Here is a 20328-nt window from a genome sequence, read left to right as displayed (position 1 = left end):
TACTCATCTAACGCATATTGTACGATGGTTTTGAACTTTGTCCACTGATCCTCAACACTATCTGTACTTAAAACTTTTGAGTTGAGCCGTCAGGTACTCTGAAATCTGCTTTTTGTCACTTTTGCTAAACAGAAAAATCTTCCTACCTTTTTTAATATTCCTATTTACGGCTGAAATCATCGCTGCAGTAACCGGTTTATGATCGCTGATTCCCTGTTCTGCGTCATCCGCAAAAAGCCTCAGTAAACTTCCGAACATCGGAAGTTCACTGAGGCTGTCGCCGCGTCTACGTCATCATCTTCACACAGTGATGAGCCAACAATCGTGATGACCACCTTCTTAACAATGTGCTGGTCAATCTTCGTAAAGCATTAAAGCAGCCTTTCTGCGTGGTGGCCTTCCGGAGGTATCCGACTCCTGACGTCTGCGCAGTTCTGGTAAACTATGATCGGTGATTTTGCCGGCGGGTCTGGTGCCCTATGGCGCTCGAAATGTCTTTCAATGGCGAATTTAGTAGTTCATTGTAATGTTCCTTAAATCACTGTAACGTGAATCTGGGCTTTTGACATGGTTATCCTGTTGCGAGATGCCATCCCATCAGGGAAGACGACAGGTGTAAAGGGATACAGGAGGACCGCAATAATGTTCACAATGTCGACAGCTACCTAGGTGCCGTCTGTCATTACCGCTTGTCCCACAGCATAATACTGCCACCATCGACCTGCCTCCACAGCACATTGCACGTTCCGAGCAAGCATTTGCCTGAATGGCTGCATATGCGAACACGACCATTCGACCCGGCGTGTCAACAAATGTGGTTCATCCGCCCATGAGACACGTTTCCATTGATCCACGGTTCAATCTAGACGATTCGATGGTAATTGGTTATGTCCTTGAGTGAATATGGGGACACGCAGACAGGGCCATGTTCAACAGTGTTCGCTGAGCGGTATGCTCCGAAACATTTGCGCGTGCAGCGTCACTCTGCTGTGGCGTTGGTTCAGCTGCTTTACAGAGCGAGCAGACCTCCAACCTCGATATTGTGTGATGAGACGCGGACGTCCAACGCCTTATCAAATGTTCAAATGTGTGTGAATTCCTAAGGGACCAAACTGCTGAGGCCATCGGTCCCTAGACTTACTGACACTAAGAACAACACACACACCTATACCCGAGGGAGGACTCGAACCTCCGGCGGGAAGGGCTGCGAAGTCCGGGACATGGCGCCTCTAGCCGAGCGGCCACTCCCCGCGGTTACCAACGCCTTATCGTCTACTAGTGTTTCACAGCCGTTGCACTTCCTTCCACAGACGCTCACGGCAGCAGGACGTGAACAGATTGAGGTGCTCGTTGCCAGGGACCGTGCCATAACGTTAGGCCGTTTATCGGAGTCGCTAATGTCAGTGACTTTCTCTGACTCCAGCCCGTATTGTCACTAGAACAATTCCTCATTTGTCTCAGCTCCACTTACATGCTTTCGTTACCACATTACCTGCCCACAATGCCACCACGCGCATTTTGTATCGCTATGTGCAATGGTCACAAAGTTTCGGCTCCCATGTGCTGCGGGGAATGGGGGTACAACCAGGCAGCTAAAGAGAAAATTAAGTAACAATGATACGTTTTACTGTTAAGATTTTATATCTAACCGAGAAGTGAAATACCCTTTTTCATAGATTCAGCTTTAAATTTTTTAAAGTAAGTAAATATTTTTTAAAAGTCTCCATACCCTATACCACACCCTTAGGGGTTCAATTTCAAGAAACAGTGAACCGGTAACACATGTGTAGCGCTGGACTGTGCGTTTTCTGTACGGACTAGACATCAGTGCAGGTTGTTTATGAAAAGTGCACACTTCGTACTTGCGTTCAGAGGCCGAGATCGAAGTGCAGTGAAAGACCTAACAGACTTCCAAAGAGGGCAGATTATGGGGGCCCGATCAGCTGGAGCATCAGTAGCCAAGAAAGCCAGCTTATTGAATCTTTCAAGACCAACAGTTTCAACAGCCTACACTAAACACGGAAAGACATCGTGTAGCCGCAAATCAAATCTAAATGATGGAAATCGTCGTAAGCTAACTTCAATTGTGTCAAAACAACACAAAACTACGGCTGCTAAAATGACTGCACAGCTCAGCAGTTATCTTCGGGACCCCGTATCTATCGACATTATCCGCCGAGAACATAATCGAATGTTCATGAACGAGTTGCCGTATCGAAACCATTAGTGACTACAATGACTACGCAAAGAAGCGCAAATGATGGGGGTCAGGAGCATCAATCCTGGACGGCTGATCAGTGGAGACTCGTCATGTGGTCTGACGAGTCACGTTTTCGTTATAACCCACATCGGGTCTGGTTTACACCTGGAGAATGTCAAAAGAAGCCTTCAATCATGATTGCTTGATTCCAGTGATTAATCATGGAGGTGGAAGTGTGATGGTGTGGGCAGCCATATCTCGATATTCTGTTGCTCCCATAGTTACTCTCAAAGGCCGTGTCACAGTCAACAATTATGGGAACATTTTAGGTGATCAAGTGCACTCCATGATTCAACTGTTGTTCCCCAACAATGATGCCATATTCCAGGACGATAATGCACCTATTCACACAGCCAGGACAGTGCAATCGTGGTATGAGGAGCATGCAACTGAACTGCAGCGTCTTCCCTGGCCAGAGCAGTCCTTTGTGGACGGTATTGGGGCGCAGACTCCGGAGCAGATTTCCATCTCCCTCGACACTACAGGAGTTAAAAGAGGTTCTGATCGGAGAGTGGCATAACTTTCCACTGGAGACTACACAATCATTATATGCCAGTATTCCAAGAGGAATCCCAGCTCTATTACGGGCAGATGAGGTCCAACCCATTATTAATAAACCAGTTCCAAGTAAGTGCAGGTGTCCACATTATTTTGTCCACCCCCTGTAGTTTCAAAATGCTGTAAGAGTTCTTTAACAATGATTTACTGTCAAAAATAATTTCATCCACTATTTCAGCCCCGTACGGGCTAAAATTCCAAAATTGTTCAGACATGTTTTTCATAGTATATGACTGAGACAACAGACACAAGTTTTCGTAGGTCTGTTTTCAAAACTGCCTTAACAGCGCCGTGCGTGCGTGCGTGTGCGTATGTGTGTGTGTGTGTGTGTGTGTGTGTGTGTGTGTGTGTGTGTGTGTGTGTGTGTGTGTGTCCAATACTAGGTGCATTCAAGTTCTAAGGCCTCCGATTTTTTTTCTAGTTAACTACTCACCCGAAATCGATGAAACTGGCGTTACTTCTCGACGTAATCGCCCTGCAGACGTACAAATTTTTCACAACGCTGACGCCATGATTCCATGGCAGCGGCGAAGGCTTCTTTAGGAGTCTGTTTTGACCACTGGAAAATCGCCGAGGCAATAGCAGCACGGCTGGTGAATGTGCGGCCACGGAGAGTGTCTTTCGTTGTTGGAAAAAGCCAAAAGTCACTAGGAGCCAGGTCAGGTGAGTAGGGAGCATGAGGAATCACTTGAAAGTTGGTGGTTACCCGAAATTTTTTTGGTGGCGGTGAATCTGTGTGCTTCCATTGAGCTGACTGGCGCTTTGTTTCTGGGTTGAAAAATGGCATCCACGTCTCATTCATTGTCACAACCGACGAAAAGAAAGTCCCATTCATGCTGTCGTTGCGCGTCAACATTGCTCGGCAACATGCCACACGGGCAGCCGTGTGGTCGTCCGTCAGCATTCGTGGAACCCACCTGGATGACACTTTTCGCATTTTCAGGTCGTCATGCAGGATTGTGTGCACAGAAACGCCAACTCTGGAGGCGATCTGTTCAACAGTCATTCGGCGATCCCCCAAAACAATTCTCTCCACTTTCTCGATCATGTCGTCAGACCGGCTTGTGTGAGCCCGAGGTTGTTTCGGTTTGTTGTCACACGATGTTCTGCCTTCATTAAACTGTCGCACCCACGAATGCACTTTCGACACATCCATAGCTCCATCACCACATGTCTCCTTCAACTGTCGATGAATTTCAATTGGTTTCACACCACGCAAATTCAGAAAACGAATGACTGCACGCTGTTCGAGTAAAGAAAACGTCGCCATTTTAAGTATTTAAAACAGTTCTCATTATCGCCGCTGGTGGTAAAATTCCATCTGCCGTACGGTGCTGCCATCTCTGGGACGTATGGACAATGAACGCGGTCTCATTTTAAAACAATGCGCATGTTTCTATCTCTTTCCAGTCTGGAGAAAAAAAATCGGAGGCCTTAGAACTTGAATGCACCTCGTATACCATTGTACCCCGTACCTATTGTGGAAAAACAGGGACACAAAAGAATCGAAGCATTTGAGGTATGTTGCAACAGAAGAATGTTGGATATTAGGTGGACTGATAATGAATGAGAAGATTCTGCGCAGAATTTGAGAAGACAGGAATATGTGGAAAAGACTGACGAGTAGTAGGGGCAGGATGGTCGCACATCTGTTAGGACATAGGCAATAACTTCCACGATACTACAGGGAATTATAGAGGATAAAAACTGTAGAGGAAGACAGAGACAGGAATACATCCAGAAAATAATTCAGGACATAGGTCGCAAATGCTATTCGGAGATGAAGAGGTTGGCACAGGAAGGGAATTCGTGGTAGGACGCGTCCAAGCAGTCAGGGACTGATGACCAAAGAACCGCCGTGCCTTGGGTTACAGGTGAGTACTCGGCGGGGCGCAACCGCGCAGTGTTAAGTTTTCCCTCTGAGGCACGGGACACACCGATGCGCATGCACGTCATCTTGCTTCCGCTCTGTGCAACCCTCAGGGGCCCACGTCTTACACTTCAAACACTGTATACAACCATCTGATTTTCTTGTTCAAGAGTAGGTTTCTTTGCAAAGATGACACGCGTTTCACTCCCATCTTCAGTAGAGCTATATGCCTCACTGGCCTTCTGCCTCTTTTTACATGGTCTAGATTCAGAGTAATTCAGTTGTTACATTTAGCCCGCCAGGAAGATACTTTTGTGACAGTGAGTTCCGTTGTGTTGACAGTAAGAAACTGCCATTACGTAATAATTACTATTACAATTTTTTATATATTTGACTCCTTAGCCTTAACGTAACATTTTACGCAAATCACGAACGTTGTACTTCTAACTTCCCACGTCAGATGTTGGGTATTATGTTTTTTTTAAAAACCTGTGTTATACCTCATTTCATGTTATTCATATATTATTCTTTTTCATTGTCTTTTCCTCTTTTAGCTGTCCTGAACTCTGACAACTTATTATCGATCTGTTTTATGTTTTGTAAGTTTGTTTTTTAAAAACAATACGCCAATGTATTTTAGATGTTTCCTTCCCCCTTCGTCTGCTATGTGTTTTACGTACATTTTAAATTTGAATCACTTCACGATTCACAAATGTACAAGAGTTATTTTGTGTTAATATCTCGCAAAACTAGTAATATTAAGTCTTCACGTGACACATGTCACATAGAGGGCGTTCCAAGCCCTGTCACACCGAGGTCTGCTGATTAGGTGCATGTAAACAGCGGCCTCAGTTTATGTGATCGCTCTAAGCTTGTTGATACCAGTGCCTACCAATTTTAATTGTGTATTACAGGTATGTTCCTACCAACTGTTATGGTCATATGCAGGTGTAGTGATTTTCTGTTTTATACTCTCTGATCGTTATGTGAAAATTTTTAACTTCTAGCACTGAGGATGGTCACTAAGTGACCGAAAATCGCCGGCCAGTGTGGTCGTGCGGTTCTAAGCGCTTCAGTTTGGAACCGCGTGACCGCTACGGTCGCAGGTTCGAATCCTGCCTCGGGCATGGATGTGTGTGATGTCCATAGGTTAGTTAGGTTTAAGTAGTTCTAAGTTCTAGGGGACTCATGACCTCAGATGTACAAGTCCCATAGTGCTCAGAGCCAAACGTTGAAGCGACACACCCGTTGAGGGTGAAGAGACTTGTCGATCGCGAAATGTGTGTTGTCAGTCCCCCAAACGCATTAATTTTGCTTATTGACGAACCCTTCCAAATGAAAGTGTGCTTCGTCGCTATACAAAACCAACCAATTCCCATATGCCCCGTGGCCAACCGTGCAGTGTGAACGTCCTAACGTAAACCGTTGAGAAGTTATGACGATTTTAGTTCACATAGTCCAATAATTATCACTCTGTTTGAGTTAATCATAACGGAAATAATGCAGAATCAATTTTCTAACCAGCCTATGAATGTCTAGATCAAGCTACATTGTTGACCAGATGCTACAGAATCATAACAGTTTTTTGCACTAGTCTCGAAATGTTCCATCGTGTTTCGTTCGAAAAATATGGAAAATGTGTACGCAGAAGCGGAAATGGCTTTCTTTTTCTTCCCAGAGACGCTTCTTCCCCACCATGTTATACACTACTGGCCATTAAAATTGCTACACCAAGAAGATATGCAGATGATAAATGGGTATTCGTTGGACAAATATAACATACTAGAACTGACACGTGATTACATTTTCACACAATTTGGGTGCATAGATCCTGAGAAACCAGCATCCAGAACAACCACCTCTGGCCGTAATAACGCCTGGGAATTGAGTCAAACAGAGCTTGGATGGCGTGTACAGGTACAGCTGCCCATGCAGCTTCAACACGATACCACAGTTCATCAAGAGTAGTGACTGGCGTATTGTGACGAGCCAGTTGCTCGGCCACCATTGACCATACGATTTCAATTGGTGAGAGATCTGGAGAATCTGCTGGCCAGGGCAGCAGTCGAACATTTTGTGTATCTAGAAAGGCCCGTACAGTACCTGCAACATGCGGTCGTGCATTATCCTGCTGAAATGTAGGGTTTCGCATGGATCGAATGAAGGGTAGAGCCACGGGTCGTAACACATCTGAAATGTAACGTCCACTGTTCAAAGTGCCGTCAATGCGAACAAGACGTGACCGAGACGTGTAACCAATGGCACCCCATACCATCACGCCGGGTGATACGCCATTATGGCGATGACGAAAACACGCTTCCAATGTGCGTTTACTGCGATGCCGCCAAAGACGGATGCGACCATCATGATGCTGTAAATAGAACCTGGATTCATCCGAAAAAATAACGTTTTGCCACTCGTGCACCCAGGTTCGTCGTTGAGTACACCATGGCAGGCGCTCCTGTCTGTGATGCAGTGTCAAGGGTAACCGCAGCCGTGTTCTCCGAGCTGATAGTCCATGCTGCTGCAAACGTCGTCGAACTGTTTGTGGAGATGGTTGCTGTCTTGCAAACGTCCCCATCTGTTGACTCAGGGATCGAGACGTGGCTGCACGATCCGTTACAGCCATGCGGATAAGATACCTGTCATCTCGACTGCTAGTGATACGAGGCCGTTGGGATCCAGCACGGCGTTCCGTATTACTCTCCTGAGCCCACCGATTCCATATTCTGCTGACAGTGACTGGATCTCGACCAACGCGAGCAGCAATGTCGCGATACGATAAACCGCAAATGCGATAGGCTACAATCCGACCTATATCAAAGGCGGAAACGTGATGGTAATCATTTCTCCTCATTGCACGAGGCATCAAAACAACGTTTCACCAGGCAACGCCGATCAACTGCTGTTTGTGTATGAGAAATCGGTTGGAAACTTTGCTCATGTCAGGACGTTGTGGATGTCGCCACCGGTGCCAACATTGTGTGAATGGTCTGAAAAGCTAATGGTTAGCATATCACAGCATCTTCTTCCTGTCGGTTAAATTTCGGGTCTGTAACACGTAATCTTAGAGGTGTAGCAATTTTAATGGGCAGTACTGTAGTTGCGTAGGATACGATGTGCGAGGATGGGAGGCAAGCTTACCACAGCTAGACTTCGCTACTGCTCGAGAGTAGTGTTTGAAATTCGATTCTCCACTTAAATACTGACCACAGGAGGCGTCTTTGGCGCCGGTACCCGCCGTCCACACTGTCTCGCTCGGAAGTCGACTCCCGCCTCTAGCGGGGGGGAGGGGGGGGGCGTGTATTGGCCGACAAGGGGGCCGAGGCGCGGCGCCCGGGCTGGGGGCAGACCTCCAGCCAGACACCCTGCAGTCACGCGAAAGCCGCGCGGGGGGGGGGGGGGGGGGGGGCCGGGCGAATGCGCTGGGGTGCATTTCTAAGCAGGGCGGCAGCGATCGGCCTCACGCACGTGGCGGATGAGCGCTCCTCAGAGGACGAGGTGCCGCCGCGTCGCCACGCATCTCGCCGTAAGACTACGTGTTGTCTCGATACTACTGTTCTATCTTTGACCCAGTAAACAGACACACAAACAGAGCACAAAAAAGTATGAGCGATATACACTTCTCCCATGTCCCCCTGCTCAAATGTTCAAATGTGTGTGAAATCTTATGGAATTTAACTGCTAAGGTCATCAGTCCCTAAGCTTACACACTACTTGACCTAAATTATCCTAAGGACAAACACACACACACCCATGCCCGAGGGAGGACTCGAACCTCCGCCGGGAACAGCCGCACAGTCCATGACTGCAGCGCCTTAGACCGCCGTCTCCCTGCCTTGCTTCTTCTAAAGACTATGTAGCTAGTCTTAATTGCCTCAGCAAGTGCAGCAGTACGCTCTCCATCCTTCGTGTAATCTCGTAGCGAAACAGCTCCTAATGCAACTTGAAGTACCTCGGAACATTATGGTGAAGCTTCTGCCAACAACGACGTTTGTTTTCATTTCTCCTGACAAAAGAGAGAGCGCTTAAACGTCACACCAAACGGCTTAAACGGAAATATCACGAGCTGTGGCCCCCATCTGTGTGTCGAAAACTCAGTATACTGCAGTTCAGCGACGCCCTTCTGATTATGTTTCAATCTCTCTCTCTCTCACTCTCTCTCTCTCTCTCACTCTCTCTCTCTCTCTCTCTCTCTCTCTCTCTCTCTCTCTCTGAAAAGTGTTTTCCGCAGTTAACTGTTAATAGGACCGGCGGTCGCTTGTTCTATCATTATCAGGATACCCTCCATTCAGAGGCTGTTGCACGCAGCGACTGTTATTTTGACCTGTAAATAATAGATTTCACAGATCAGTGAACTGTGAATGAAGCCCGACCCTCAGGCATTACATGCATTGATCAAAAATGATAGTCCATTGAGAATGGCTAGTTTCTAGCTGAAATCTAGGTCTGCCAATAAAACTTCCAAAGGACGACTGTTCTATCATTTTTATATACCTACATCTACATGTATACTATGTAAGTTACTGTACGGTATATTACGGAGGGTGCCTTGTACCACTACCGGTCATTTTCCTTCCTTTTCCACGCGCACATACAAGACAGGAAAACGACTGTCTACGTGTCTCCGCAAGAATCCTAATTTCTCTCGTTTTCACCGTCCTTGCACTAAATGTACGTCGGCGACAGGAGAATAGTTTTGCAGTCATCTGCAACAGCTAGTTCTCTAAATTTTCTCAACAGTGTTCCACGAAAAGAACGTCATCTTCCCTCCACGCATTCCCATTTGCGTTCACGAACACACGCGTGTCGGTCGAACATACCGGTACAAAATCTAGCAGTCTGCCTCAGATTTACATCGATGTCCACCTTCAACCCTAGCTGGTGCGGATCTCAAATACTCCAGCAGTACTCAAGAATGGGTCACACTACTGTTCTACACGAGGTGTCCTTTATACACTCCTGGAAATTGAAATAAGAACACCGTGAATTCTTTGTCCCAGGAAGGGGAAACTTTATTGACACATTCCTGGGGTCAGATACATCACATGATCACACTGACAGAACCACAGGCACATAGACACAGGCAACAGAGCATGCACAATGTCGGCACTAGTACAGTGGATATCCACCTTTCGCAGCAATGCAGGCTGCTATTCTCCCATGGAGACGATCGTAGAGATGCTGGATGTAGTCCTGTGGAACGGCTTGCCATGCCATTTCCACCTGGCGCCTCAGTTGGACCAGCGTTCGTGCTGGACGTGCAGACCGCGTGAGACGACGCTTCATTCAGTCCCAAACATGCTCAATGGGAGACAGATCCGGAGATCTTGCTGGCCAGGGTAGTTGACTTACACCTTCTAGAGCACGTTGGGTGGCACGGGATACATGCGGACGTGCATTGTCCTGTTGGAACAGCAAGTTCCCTTGCCGGTCTAGGAATGGTAGAACGATGGGTTCGATGACGGTTTGGATGTACCGTGCACTATTCAGTGTCCCCTCGACGATCACCAGTGGTGTACGGCCAGTGTAGGAGATCGCTCCCCACACCATGATGCCGGGTGTTGGCCCTGTGTGCCTCGGTCGTATGCAGTCCTGATTGTGGCGCTCACCTGCACGGCGCCAAACACGCATACGACCATCATTGGCACCAAGGCAGAAGCGACTCTCATCGCTGAAGACGACACGTCTCCATTCGTCCCTCCATTCACGCCCGTCGCGACACCACTGGAGGCGGGCTGCACGATGTTGGGGCGTGAGCGGAAGACGGCCTAACGGTGTACGAGACCGTAGCCCAGCTTCATGGAGACGGTTGCGAATGGTCCTCGCCGACACCCCAGGAGCAACAGTGTCCCTAATTTGCTGGGAAGTGGCGGTGCGGTCCCCTACGGCGCTGCGTAGGATCCTACGGTCTTGGCGTGCATCCGTGCGTCGCTGCGGTCCGGTCCCAGATCGACGGGCACGTGCACCTTCCGCCGACCACTGCCGACAACATCGATGTACTGTGGAGACCTCTCGCCCCACGTGTTGAGCAATTCGGCGGTACGTCCACCCGGCCTCCCGCATGCCCACTATACGCCCTCGCTCAAAGTCCGTCAACTGCACATACGGTTCACGTCCACGCTGTGGCGGCATGCTACCAGTGTTAAAGACTGCGATGGAGCTCCGTATGCCACGGCAAACTGGCTGACACTGACGGCGGCGGTGCACAAATGCTGCGCAGCTAGCGCCATTCGACGGCCAACACCGCGGTTCCTAGTGTGTCCGCTGTGCCGTGCGTGTGATCATTGCTTGTACAGCCCTCTCGCAGTGTCCGGAGCAAGTACGGTGGGTCTGACACACCGGTGTCAATGTGTTCTTTTTTCCATTTCCAGGAGTGTAGATGTACCACAATTTCCTAAAATTATCCCAGTAAGCCGAAGCAGAGACAATAAGGAGATAGTCGTTCTTCCTGCCGACAAAGGAAATGCCACAGTCATCCTTGAGAGACGCGACTACGAACACAAGATGCTGAAATTGCTAGGCGGTCCATCATATCGGAAAATCAACACAGACCCGACCAAAAAGATACAACAAAGCACCGCCACCTTCCTGAAAAATGGCTCGCTCGAGCACAAGGACATCAAAAGACTTCGGCAACGTTCGGCGGTAGCTCCGAGGATATATGGTCTCTCAAAAACGCACAAAGAAGGAATGCGAGCCATACTCAGCAACATAGGGGCACCGACGTATATTTTGGCGCATGGGCATGCTAAGACCTTATGTGGGGAAATGTGTGCACCATATCCGGAACTCTAAGGAGATGACAGTACAAGATTCCGACATCATGGTCAGCTTCGATGTCGTCTCATTATTCACACGTGTCCCGCTGGAAGATTCTCTCCACTTAATCAGTGAGAAATTCGGGCCTGAACTGACTCAACTATTCAGGCACGTGTTAACATCTACGTACATTGTCTTCAATGGTCAATAGTACGAGCAGACCGACGGAGTAGCCATGGGGAGCCCGCTGTCCCCAGTGGTAGCCAACCTGTTCATGGAGAGTTTCGAAGAGGAAGCACCGGAAGCCGCCGAACTGAAACCTCTACGCTTCTTTCGCTACGTGGACGACACGTTCGTCATCTGCCCACATGGACAGGAACAGCTACAGAAATTTCTGCAACATCTAAATTCGGTCCACAGTAACCTTCGGTTCACCATGGAGACTGAGAAAGATGCAAAACTACCCTTTCTTGATGTCCTAGTGGAACGTAGCTCTGATGGCTCACTGGGTCACAGTGTGTACCGCAAACCCACACACACTGACCTGTACCTACATGCCTCCAACTGCCACCTTCCGGCGCAGCTTAATGGAATGCTCAACACCTTGGTACATAGAGCACACTCGATCTCTGGTGAACAGAACTTGCCAACGGAACTCAAACACCTGAAGACCGTGTTCCGAATGAATGTGTATGGCAACCGCCAAATCCAAAGGGCTTTCCGACAACAGAAGTAGAGCAAGAAACGAGATGAAGAACAACCCGAAGAAGAGAAGTAAGCTCGGGCCTTTCTGCCGTTTGCTGGCAACGTGTCTTCAAAAATAGGGAGACTGTTAAGGCGACACGAGATTGACACAGTCTTCCGACCACCAGAAAAGATTCGTGATCTACTAGGAACGGCAAAAGATGACGTAGGCCTTAAGAAAGCGGGCGTATACAAAATCCAGTGCGGCTGTGGCAAATCCTACATCGGCCAAACAGTACGCACGGTCGAGGACCGATGCAAGGAACACGAACGTCACACCCGCTTACGCCAACCCAGCCATTCGGCCCTAGCAGAACACTGCATTGAAACCGGACACACAGCCAAATTCGAAGAGACAAAAATCCTGACTGTCGCAAGTGCCTACTGGGACAGTATCTACAAGGAGGCCATAGAAATTCGGGTAACAGATAACCTCATCAACAGGGACACCGGGTTTCAGCTTACAAGGGAACCTCCCCATCGCACCCCCCTCAGATTTAGTTATAAGTGGGCACAGTGGATAGGCCTTGAAAAACTGAACACAGATCAATCGAGAAAACAGGAAGAAGTTGTATGGAACTATGAAAAAATAAGCAAAATATACAAACTGGGTAGTCCATGCGAAGATAGGCAACATCAAGGTTAATATGAGCTCAGGAGCGCCGTGGCCCCGTGGTTAGCGTGAGCAGCTGCGGATTGAGAGGTTCTTGGTTCAAGTCTCCCCTCGAGCGAAAAGTTTTTCTTGATTTTCGCAAAGTTATGATCTGTCCATTCGTTCATTGACGAGACGAGAACGTAATAAGTTTAGTGTCTGTGTTTTGCGACCGCACCGCAAAACCGTGCGATTAGTAGACGAAAGGACGTGCCTCTCCAATGGGAACCGAAAACATTTGATCGCAAGGTCATAGGTCAACCGATTCCTCCACACGAAAACACGTCTGATATATTCTATACGACACTGGTGACGGCATGTGCGTCACATGACAGGAATATGTTGTCGACCCCTTGTACACTTGGCGAATGGGTAAAAAGATTCTTCTACGTTGCCCGATTTAGGTTTTCTTGTGGATGTAAAATTACTCCCAAAAAAGTGATGAAAACCTAAGAGTTTGTCACATAAACTGCAACAAATGAATGCAACAGTTCCACAGTAGCACTCTTTTCCCTGTGCTCTGTCAAAACATATGTTTTTAACGTTTTCAGATTTTTCCGTGTGTAGACCGTCAAATCCTGCTATGTCCAAGCAAATCTGAACATGTGCTGGAATTTTGGAGAGCGAAATTGATTATGTGTGAGTGCCTGAACTTTGATAATGGTCTGAAAATAAAAAAATTAAACTTTTCGCTCGAAGGAAGACTTGAACCAAGGACCTCTCGTTCCGCAGCTGCTCACGCTAACCACGGGACCACGGCGCTCCTGAGTTCAGTCTACCCTTGATGTTGCCTATCTTGCGCATGGACTACTCAGTTTGTATATTTTGCTTATTTTTTCATAGTTTCACACAACTTCTTCCTGTTTTTTCAATTGATCTGTGTTCAGTTTTTCAAGGCCTATGCACTGTGGCAACTTATAACTAAATCTGAGGGGGGTGCGATGGGGAGGTTCCCTGGCAAGGCCTGGAAACCATTATTAAACACCATCAAAGAGCAATGGCGATAGCTAACGCGAGATCCTTCCGCCACGGCAGACGGAGATGAACAGCGCCTACCAGCAGGCGTGGCTGCAGCTACCCTCCTCCCCACCTTCCCACCACGCGGCGCTCCGCCGGCCGTCCGCGCCGGGGTACGACTCGGGACCCCGCGGACATAAATATCACTGACACAGCGCAGCCAGATCATTCCATCAGCACCACCTGATGATGGCGGAACGGTTATTCGCCGAAATATCGTGGAACTTCGACGATCGGATCCGGCTGGACACCCGAGAACCTTGCATGCAGCACATTCGCCGGGAAAGCCTCAGATCACATAAGTCTACTAAACTTACGTTAACAACTCACTCAAACCACCCAACTTCGGTGATGTCATGGGAACCGGTGTTACCACTACAGCCCGTGGCCTGTCAGGAAATGGACCAGTGCCCGGCTTGGGTCGAAATATTTCAGTTGCAGAGTGGAGTGTCGCTTTGTCGTCTTCAGTGATGAGAATAGGTTTTGTCTGTACATGACTGATCGACGTACACGTGTATGGCTGGCGTAGACCTGATGAGCGGCCCGTCCCAGAATTCATTCGCCCACGACAGGCAGGTCCCAGCCCAGGCTTCAGGGTGGGTGGGGGGGGGGGCTTAGTTACAACTCACGGTCACATTTCTCCTTTCTGCGCCCGCAGCACTGAGCGCTCTGTTATCCCCGTGCTGCTGACAGGAGTCTGATGAACTTCTTCATCAGGACAATGCACGTGCACCTGTGGCTTCTACTTGCTGTTCATGGTGTACAGCAGCCCTGGTCGCCAACGTCACCAGATGTCTTGCCAACTGAACACGTGTGAGATATGACGAGGCAGGAACTTAATTCGTTCTCCATGCCCGGTGCGAATCGTTGCCGATATGCAACAAAATGTGGACGGTGCTTGGGACTATCTATTGCTCCGTACATTCAGCATCTTCACGACCACTTGCATGCGAGAATACATGTCTGTGTTGTCACCTGAGAGGTTTCCATGTGTTGACTGATGGGGCACCCTTTACTATGACATGTGTGCTTGGTTTGGTCTGAATTTGTTACTATATGCCTCTGCAAGAATGAAGTACATGTCACATGACTTGACAATGAAATGACCCCGTCTTTGACGTTGTTGTATTTTTTTCGGGCACTACTTAGTGCTAGTCCCGATTAAGCTAGTACGATGTGTACCATCTATACCATTGATGCTATCCCTAATAAATGACCTCTAGGACGAAAGCAAGATTTAACTAACTTGCTGAAAAATAAAGCAACATCTTCGGAAGACGAAGTGGATTTATCCACTGGTCGAGTTCTTCAGTTTCAGAGTGGCGTTTCGTGTCCTTCGCCAAAGATCTTTAAAAAGCTGTCTACGCATAAGCTAGGAAATTTGCTGCCTTGAGCGAATTCATAAGCAACTTTGTGACTAATAATGTTCAGTGTAAGTAGGCCCTGTCTTTGCTGTACACCCATAACTTCTACACCGTTCTGTACTCATTTTAAGGTGTCATTTCACTGCAAACGAGAAATTGTGTCTGACACGTGGTTTCCTTCTGTTTGCAGGGAACACGCGCACGAGACTACAGCACTGAGGTGAACGGTGAGTACAAATCACGAGGATGTAAGCTAAAATGTTAAAAAAAAATTTCTTGCTTTGCGTCACGCAGTTTAGCCATGTAACCAATTGCCATTGAGGGGATACTATACTATAGGATCTCTACGACCCCTAAATTGCTGAGGCTGTAGTGCGCTCCCTACCATAGAAAATTCTGTGAAGCCTCGCACAAATAAACCAGAGTAATTATCGACTTAAAACCTTACAGTGCAGCATTTACAGCTTTCTTTCGTATAAGTGTATAAAATGTTTGTATAGAATTGTTTTATTTAATGAACTGAACTGATTAAAAATGAAAAGAATCGTAATCCTTATGGTAAGCAACTCGCATTATTAACATCGCCACGGACGGCTACGTTTTTAAAAGCAGAACAAAACGTTGAGACTCATATCCTTGCAAAAATTGATATTTCAGATTTAAAAAGTAAGATCTTGTACCTGCAAGCAAACGGTGGTAATATAGGTATTACAACAAGTAGTTTGTTTTTACTAAATACACATTGTATTTCTTTAAGTATGTTAGTTTATATAAGCTTTTAATTTTCCGCTAAAACGCTCATTGCGTCACTCGTCTGTGTTATATCACGAGTCAGTAAGCTATCCATCAGGAGATGTGGAGTTTAAGACGTATTTTACCTTTCTCGCAATATCTCGTTAACGCATAAACTTAACGGAAATCGAAATGTCTTGAGAGTACTGAATTTCTGTTAACCACTCCTTTAAGAGTCTCGGTGATTATGGCTGCCGAACAAGCGGGCTTTTGACCGTGAGTGCGGCATTTGGGACTTGACCCCTGTACGCGCGGGGTTTGAGAGGCGAGCGGCGACTCAATCCGTACCAACTGTGCACTGCAAAATTCAGCTGAACAATGGCACGCGAGGTTTACAATTATAAGGAGGCACTAAACACAGTATTACAACAGACATTTTTTTTTTAATTTTTCGAGTTATGTGTGACGTACTTGCCTTCAGCCAAGCCTCAGAATTCTGGCAAACAAAGGGTTTCTTAAATGCGTAATCGATTTAAGGTCCATTGCCTACATTCGCTTTTATGGGACACCCTCACTCTTCTCGCGTGAAATTGTCGATTGTGCAATTAACTTCTTGTAATATTATCAATTGCAAGCAGGATTGTGATCAGTAGTGTAAATAATCTTCTAAAGACACGCTGTCTATAGGTTAGAAATCAAAATGTTTATTCAGTGTTTGTTTAATATGGTGGGACAAACGAGACAAAGTCACTAGCTAGATTACGGAAGTGCTAAGTTTGCCGCTCCGCTTTACGATTCAAAGTTAAAGCTGACGAAGACAAGTGAAAGTTCACAAGTTCGAACACGATGCATCTCAAAGTTCAAGAAGCTGAGTGTCGAAAATATTTTAAGTTCCTCAATCTGTTACACGAAAAATTTCAGTGAACTTAGTCACTACAGGCACGACGCTTATTAATGCATACGTCCGTCCTTGCTGATCTATCGAAGCGCACTGCTCACGCAAATATGGGCGTTGCCATTAAAGAGATGCGATATTTCATTCCGAAATTCACAAATTTTCATTGAAATTATTGGTACGACATACAGTGAGGTGGCTGAAGTCATGGGACAGCTCCTGATATCGGGTCGGAGCTCCTTTTGCTCGGCGTAACGCAGAAACTCGACGTGTCGTTGACTCAACGAGTCGTTGGAGGCGTCCTGCAGCAACATTGTGCCAGGCTGTCTCTACAGAGGGCAACGGCCTTGCCGCAGTGGATACACCGCTTCCCGTCAGTTCACCGAAGTTAAGCGCTATCGGGCGTGGCCGGCACTTGGATGGGTGACCATCCCGGCCGCCATGAGCTGTTGCCATTTTTCGGGGTGGACTCAGCTGCGTGATGCTAATTGAGGAGCTACTCGACCGATTAGTAGCGGCTCCAGTAAAAGAAAACCATCGTAACGACGGGGAGAGCGGTGTGCTGACCACACGCCCCTCCTATCCGCATCCTCAGTGAGGATGACGCGGCGGTCGGTTGGTCCCGATGGGCCACTTGTGGCCTGATGACGGAGTGCTGTCTCTGAAGCCGCCTACAATTGCTAAAGTGTTGCCGGTGCAGGATTTTGTGCGAGAACTGAGCTCTCGATTATTATAAACGTTCTACGGGATTCATGTCGGGAGACCTGGCTGACCAAATCATTCGCTCGAACTGACCAGAACGTTCTTCAAACGAATTGCGAACAACTGTGGCCGGGTGCCACGGCGCACTGTAATCCATAAAAATTCCTTAGTTGTTTCGTGACATTAACTCCACAAATGGCTGCAAATGGTCTTCAAGTAGCCGAACATAACCATTTGCAGCCAATGATCACTTCAGTTGGACCAGAGGACCCAGCACATTCCATGTAAACACAGCCTACTCCATTATGGAGCGACCACAAGCTTGTGCAGTGCATTGTTGACCTCTTGGCTTCGCGAGACCTGCTCCACATCAGGACTTACCAACTGAAACCCGGACTCATCTGATCAGGCCACGCTTCTCCAGTCGTCTAGGGCCCAGCTGATACGGTCCCGAGCCCAAGAGAGGCGCTGCAGGAGATGGCGGGCTGTTAGCAAAGGCACTCGCGACAGTCGTCTCCTGCCGTAACCCATTAACGCCAAATTTCGCCACACCGTCCTAATGGATACGTTGGTCGTACATCTCATACATTGATTTCTGCGGTTATTTCACGCAGTTTTGCTTGTCTGTTAACACCTACAACTCTACGCCAATGCCGCTGCTGTCGGTCGTTAAGTGGAGTTCGTCGGCCACTGCGTTGTCCGTGGTAACGCCCGAAATTTGATATTGTCAGCACCTTCTTGACACTGAGCATCTCGGAACATTAAATTCCCTAGCGATTTCTGAAATAGAATGTCCCATGCGGCTAGCTGCAACTACCATTCAAAATCTGTTAATTCCCATTGTGCGGCCACAATCACGTCTGAAACCCTTTCACATGAATCACCCGAGTATAAGTGACAGCCCCGCTAGTGCACTGCGCCTTCATACTTGTGTGCGCAATACCACCGCCATCAGCAGATCTGCATATCGCTATCCCCTAGCTGTTTGTCACCTCAGTATATATTATACACAAACTAATACTACTATTTCACCAGCTTTCTTATGGTGCCATTAGCGATTTGCTGGAATCCTTGGTTTTCTCGTTAGTTACATTTTAATCAATGTGATATTTAACTTATCCTTGTTTGCTATTTTTGATTATTAAACACAATGAAACTTACAATTATGTATGGTAGTCTATGTGGCGGAACCGGTTTATACTATTTCGTCACTTTAATTACTTATAAATGATATTTCAGGTAGATGAAAAAATATATATTACCAGTTACCTATTGTCAGTGTAACAATTCATTTGATCTCAAAAATGATTTTTCCGGTTAATGTTTTTCACTCTGCTAAAGAAATCTCCACTTGGCGTTGTGGAGAAATGTTGTCTGTAAAGTCGTGTGAGTGGCACTAAATTGCATATGATTTATGAGACTTTACACAACTGTTACTGATGGTTGCACTTTTCTCTAGGAAAAAGAACATTTAGTCACAAAATACTACTCGCACACAACATTGACGTATGTCTCCTATTAAAATATTTCATGAAAATCGTCCAAAATAATTAGGCTTCATACATCAGCAAATAAGAAATTGATATTACGTAACGTGCTGTGAGCACTATTTTTAAAGATTCAATCTGAGTTGAATTCTGTCTTTTAAAGTTGATTCGGGACCACTGGAGCACATTTATTTCCATTCATTTATATGTAACAACATTTATGTTTGTTAAAATTCTCGATTGAAAACTACCGCGGAGATATTTTTGCTAAGGTGGCGGCAGACAGACGGTAGTCAATTTGTCTATTGTTATTCTCGATTCCTTTTATATCAAGTTAATATATTTAGATAAAACCCTTTAAGCCTTGTATCTCTATTCTTCAGCATTTAAAATTATTTTCAGTGATAAATACCGACATATTTTTTTTTTACCAGCTACTAGTAAACTCCGCTGTAAGTTACTAGCGCTAATGGCTGCGCTCCTAATTGAGGAGCTGAAAATTAACACTTAAAAACATTAGTTATATTGGATTACAATTGAAATAAATACAAATCCACGTCTAGACAATATCGACTCTGTTTTTCAAATAATAATTAACAATATCGTTACAGGTTTTCTCTTAACAGGCCTCACACGTCCCACGCCGGAACATCGATTAGAACAAGAACAAATGAACCACAATTATCACAGATAACAAAAAAAAAGATTATAATTGCGTTGTCTATGAATTTAGTTCTCTGATAATAGTTTTAATTCACACAGAAATTAAATTATTACAGAAATAGTAAAATAATTATCGTAATTTTTACACGATACAGTCCTTTTATACGTAGTATCTATAATATTTGTTGAAGTTTGTACACTTAGTTCACTTTAACATCTTGTGGCTAGAACATAGTGTCGTGGATATTACATATACTGCCTCATGTTGCCGCTACATTTAATATTTTGTAATGCATTTGGTTCTAAAAGACGTGTTTTTATTTCCCGGGACAACATTCCACCTGATAACTAAATGTTATCACATTGATTAAGATTAAGAAAATGTATTTCGACGGTACTATACAAACGTGTGGATACTTGGTTATAAATTTTTGAGTTATTTGGTATATTCAAATTAACATCTTCAAAATTTTATAGTATTCTGTCTATCGAGTGGGCGTTTAGACGCATTTTCTCAACTCGTTCTTACCTTTCATTTGTCGTCTTTCACTATTTTTGTAAACTTATTAGTGTGCGTTTTACGTATTTTGTGACCGTCATATGACTTTGGGGCCTCGTACTC

General features: G+C 46.3%; 1 protein-coding gene across 1 annotated transcript in view; it reads left to right on the top strand.

The window, feature by feature from the left end:
• Positions 1–20328, top strand: part of LOC126106139 (uncharacterized) — a 492342-nt gene that overhangs the window by 293670 nt on the left and 178344 nt on the right. Inside the window, exon 4 of the mRNA XM_049912382.1 lies at positions 15418–15454. Within this exon, the coding sequence (XP_049768339.1) occupies positions 15418–15454 (37 nt within the window). The remainder of the gene's footprint in view (positions 1–15417; positions 15455–20328) is intronic.

This window comes from Schistocerca cancellata, chromosome 10, assembly GCF_023864275.1.
Source record: "Schistocerca cancellata isolate TAMUIC-IGC-003103 chromosome 10, iqSchCanc2.1, whole genome shotgun sequence".
Lineage (NCBI taxonomy): Eukaryota > Metazoa > Arthropoda > Insecta > Orthoptera > Acrididae > Schistocerca > Schistocerca cancellata.
This window is presented reverse-complemented; position numbering and strand designations above follow the sequence as displayed.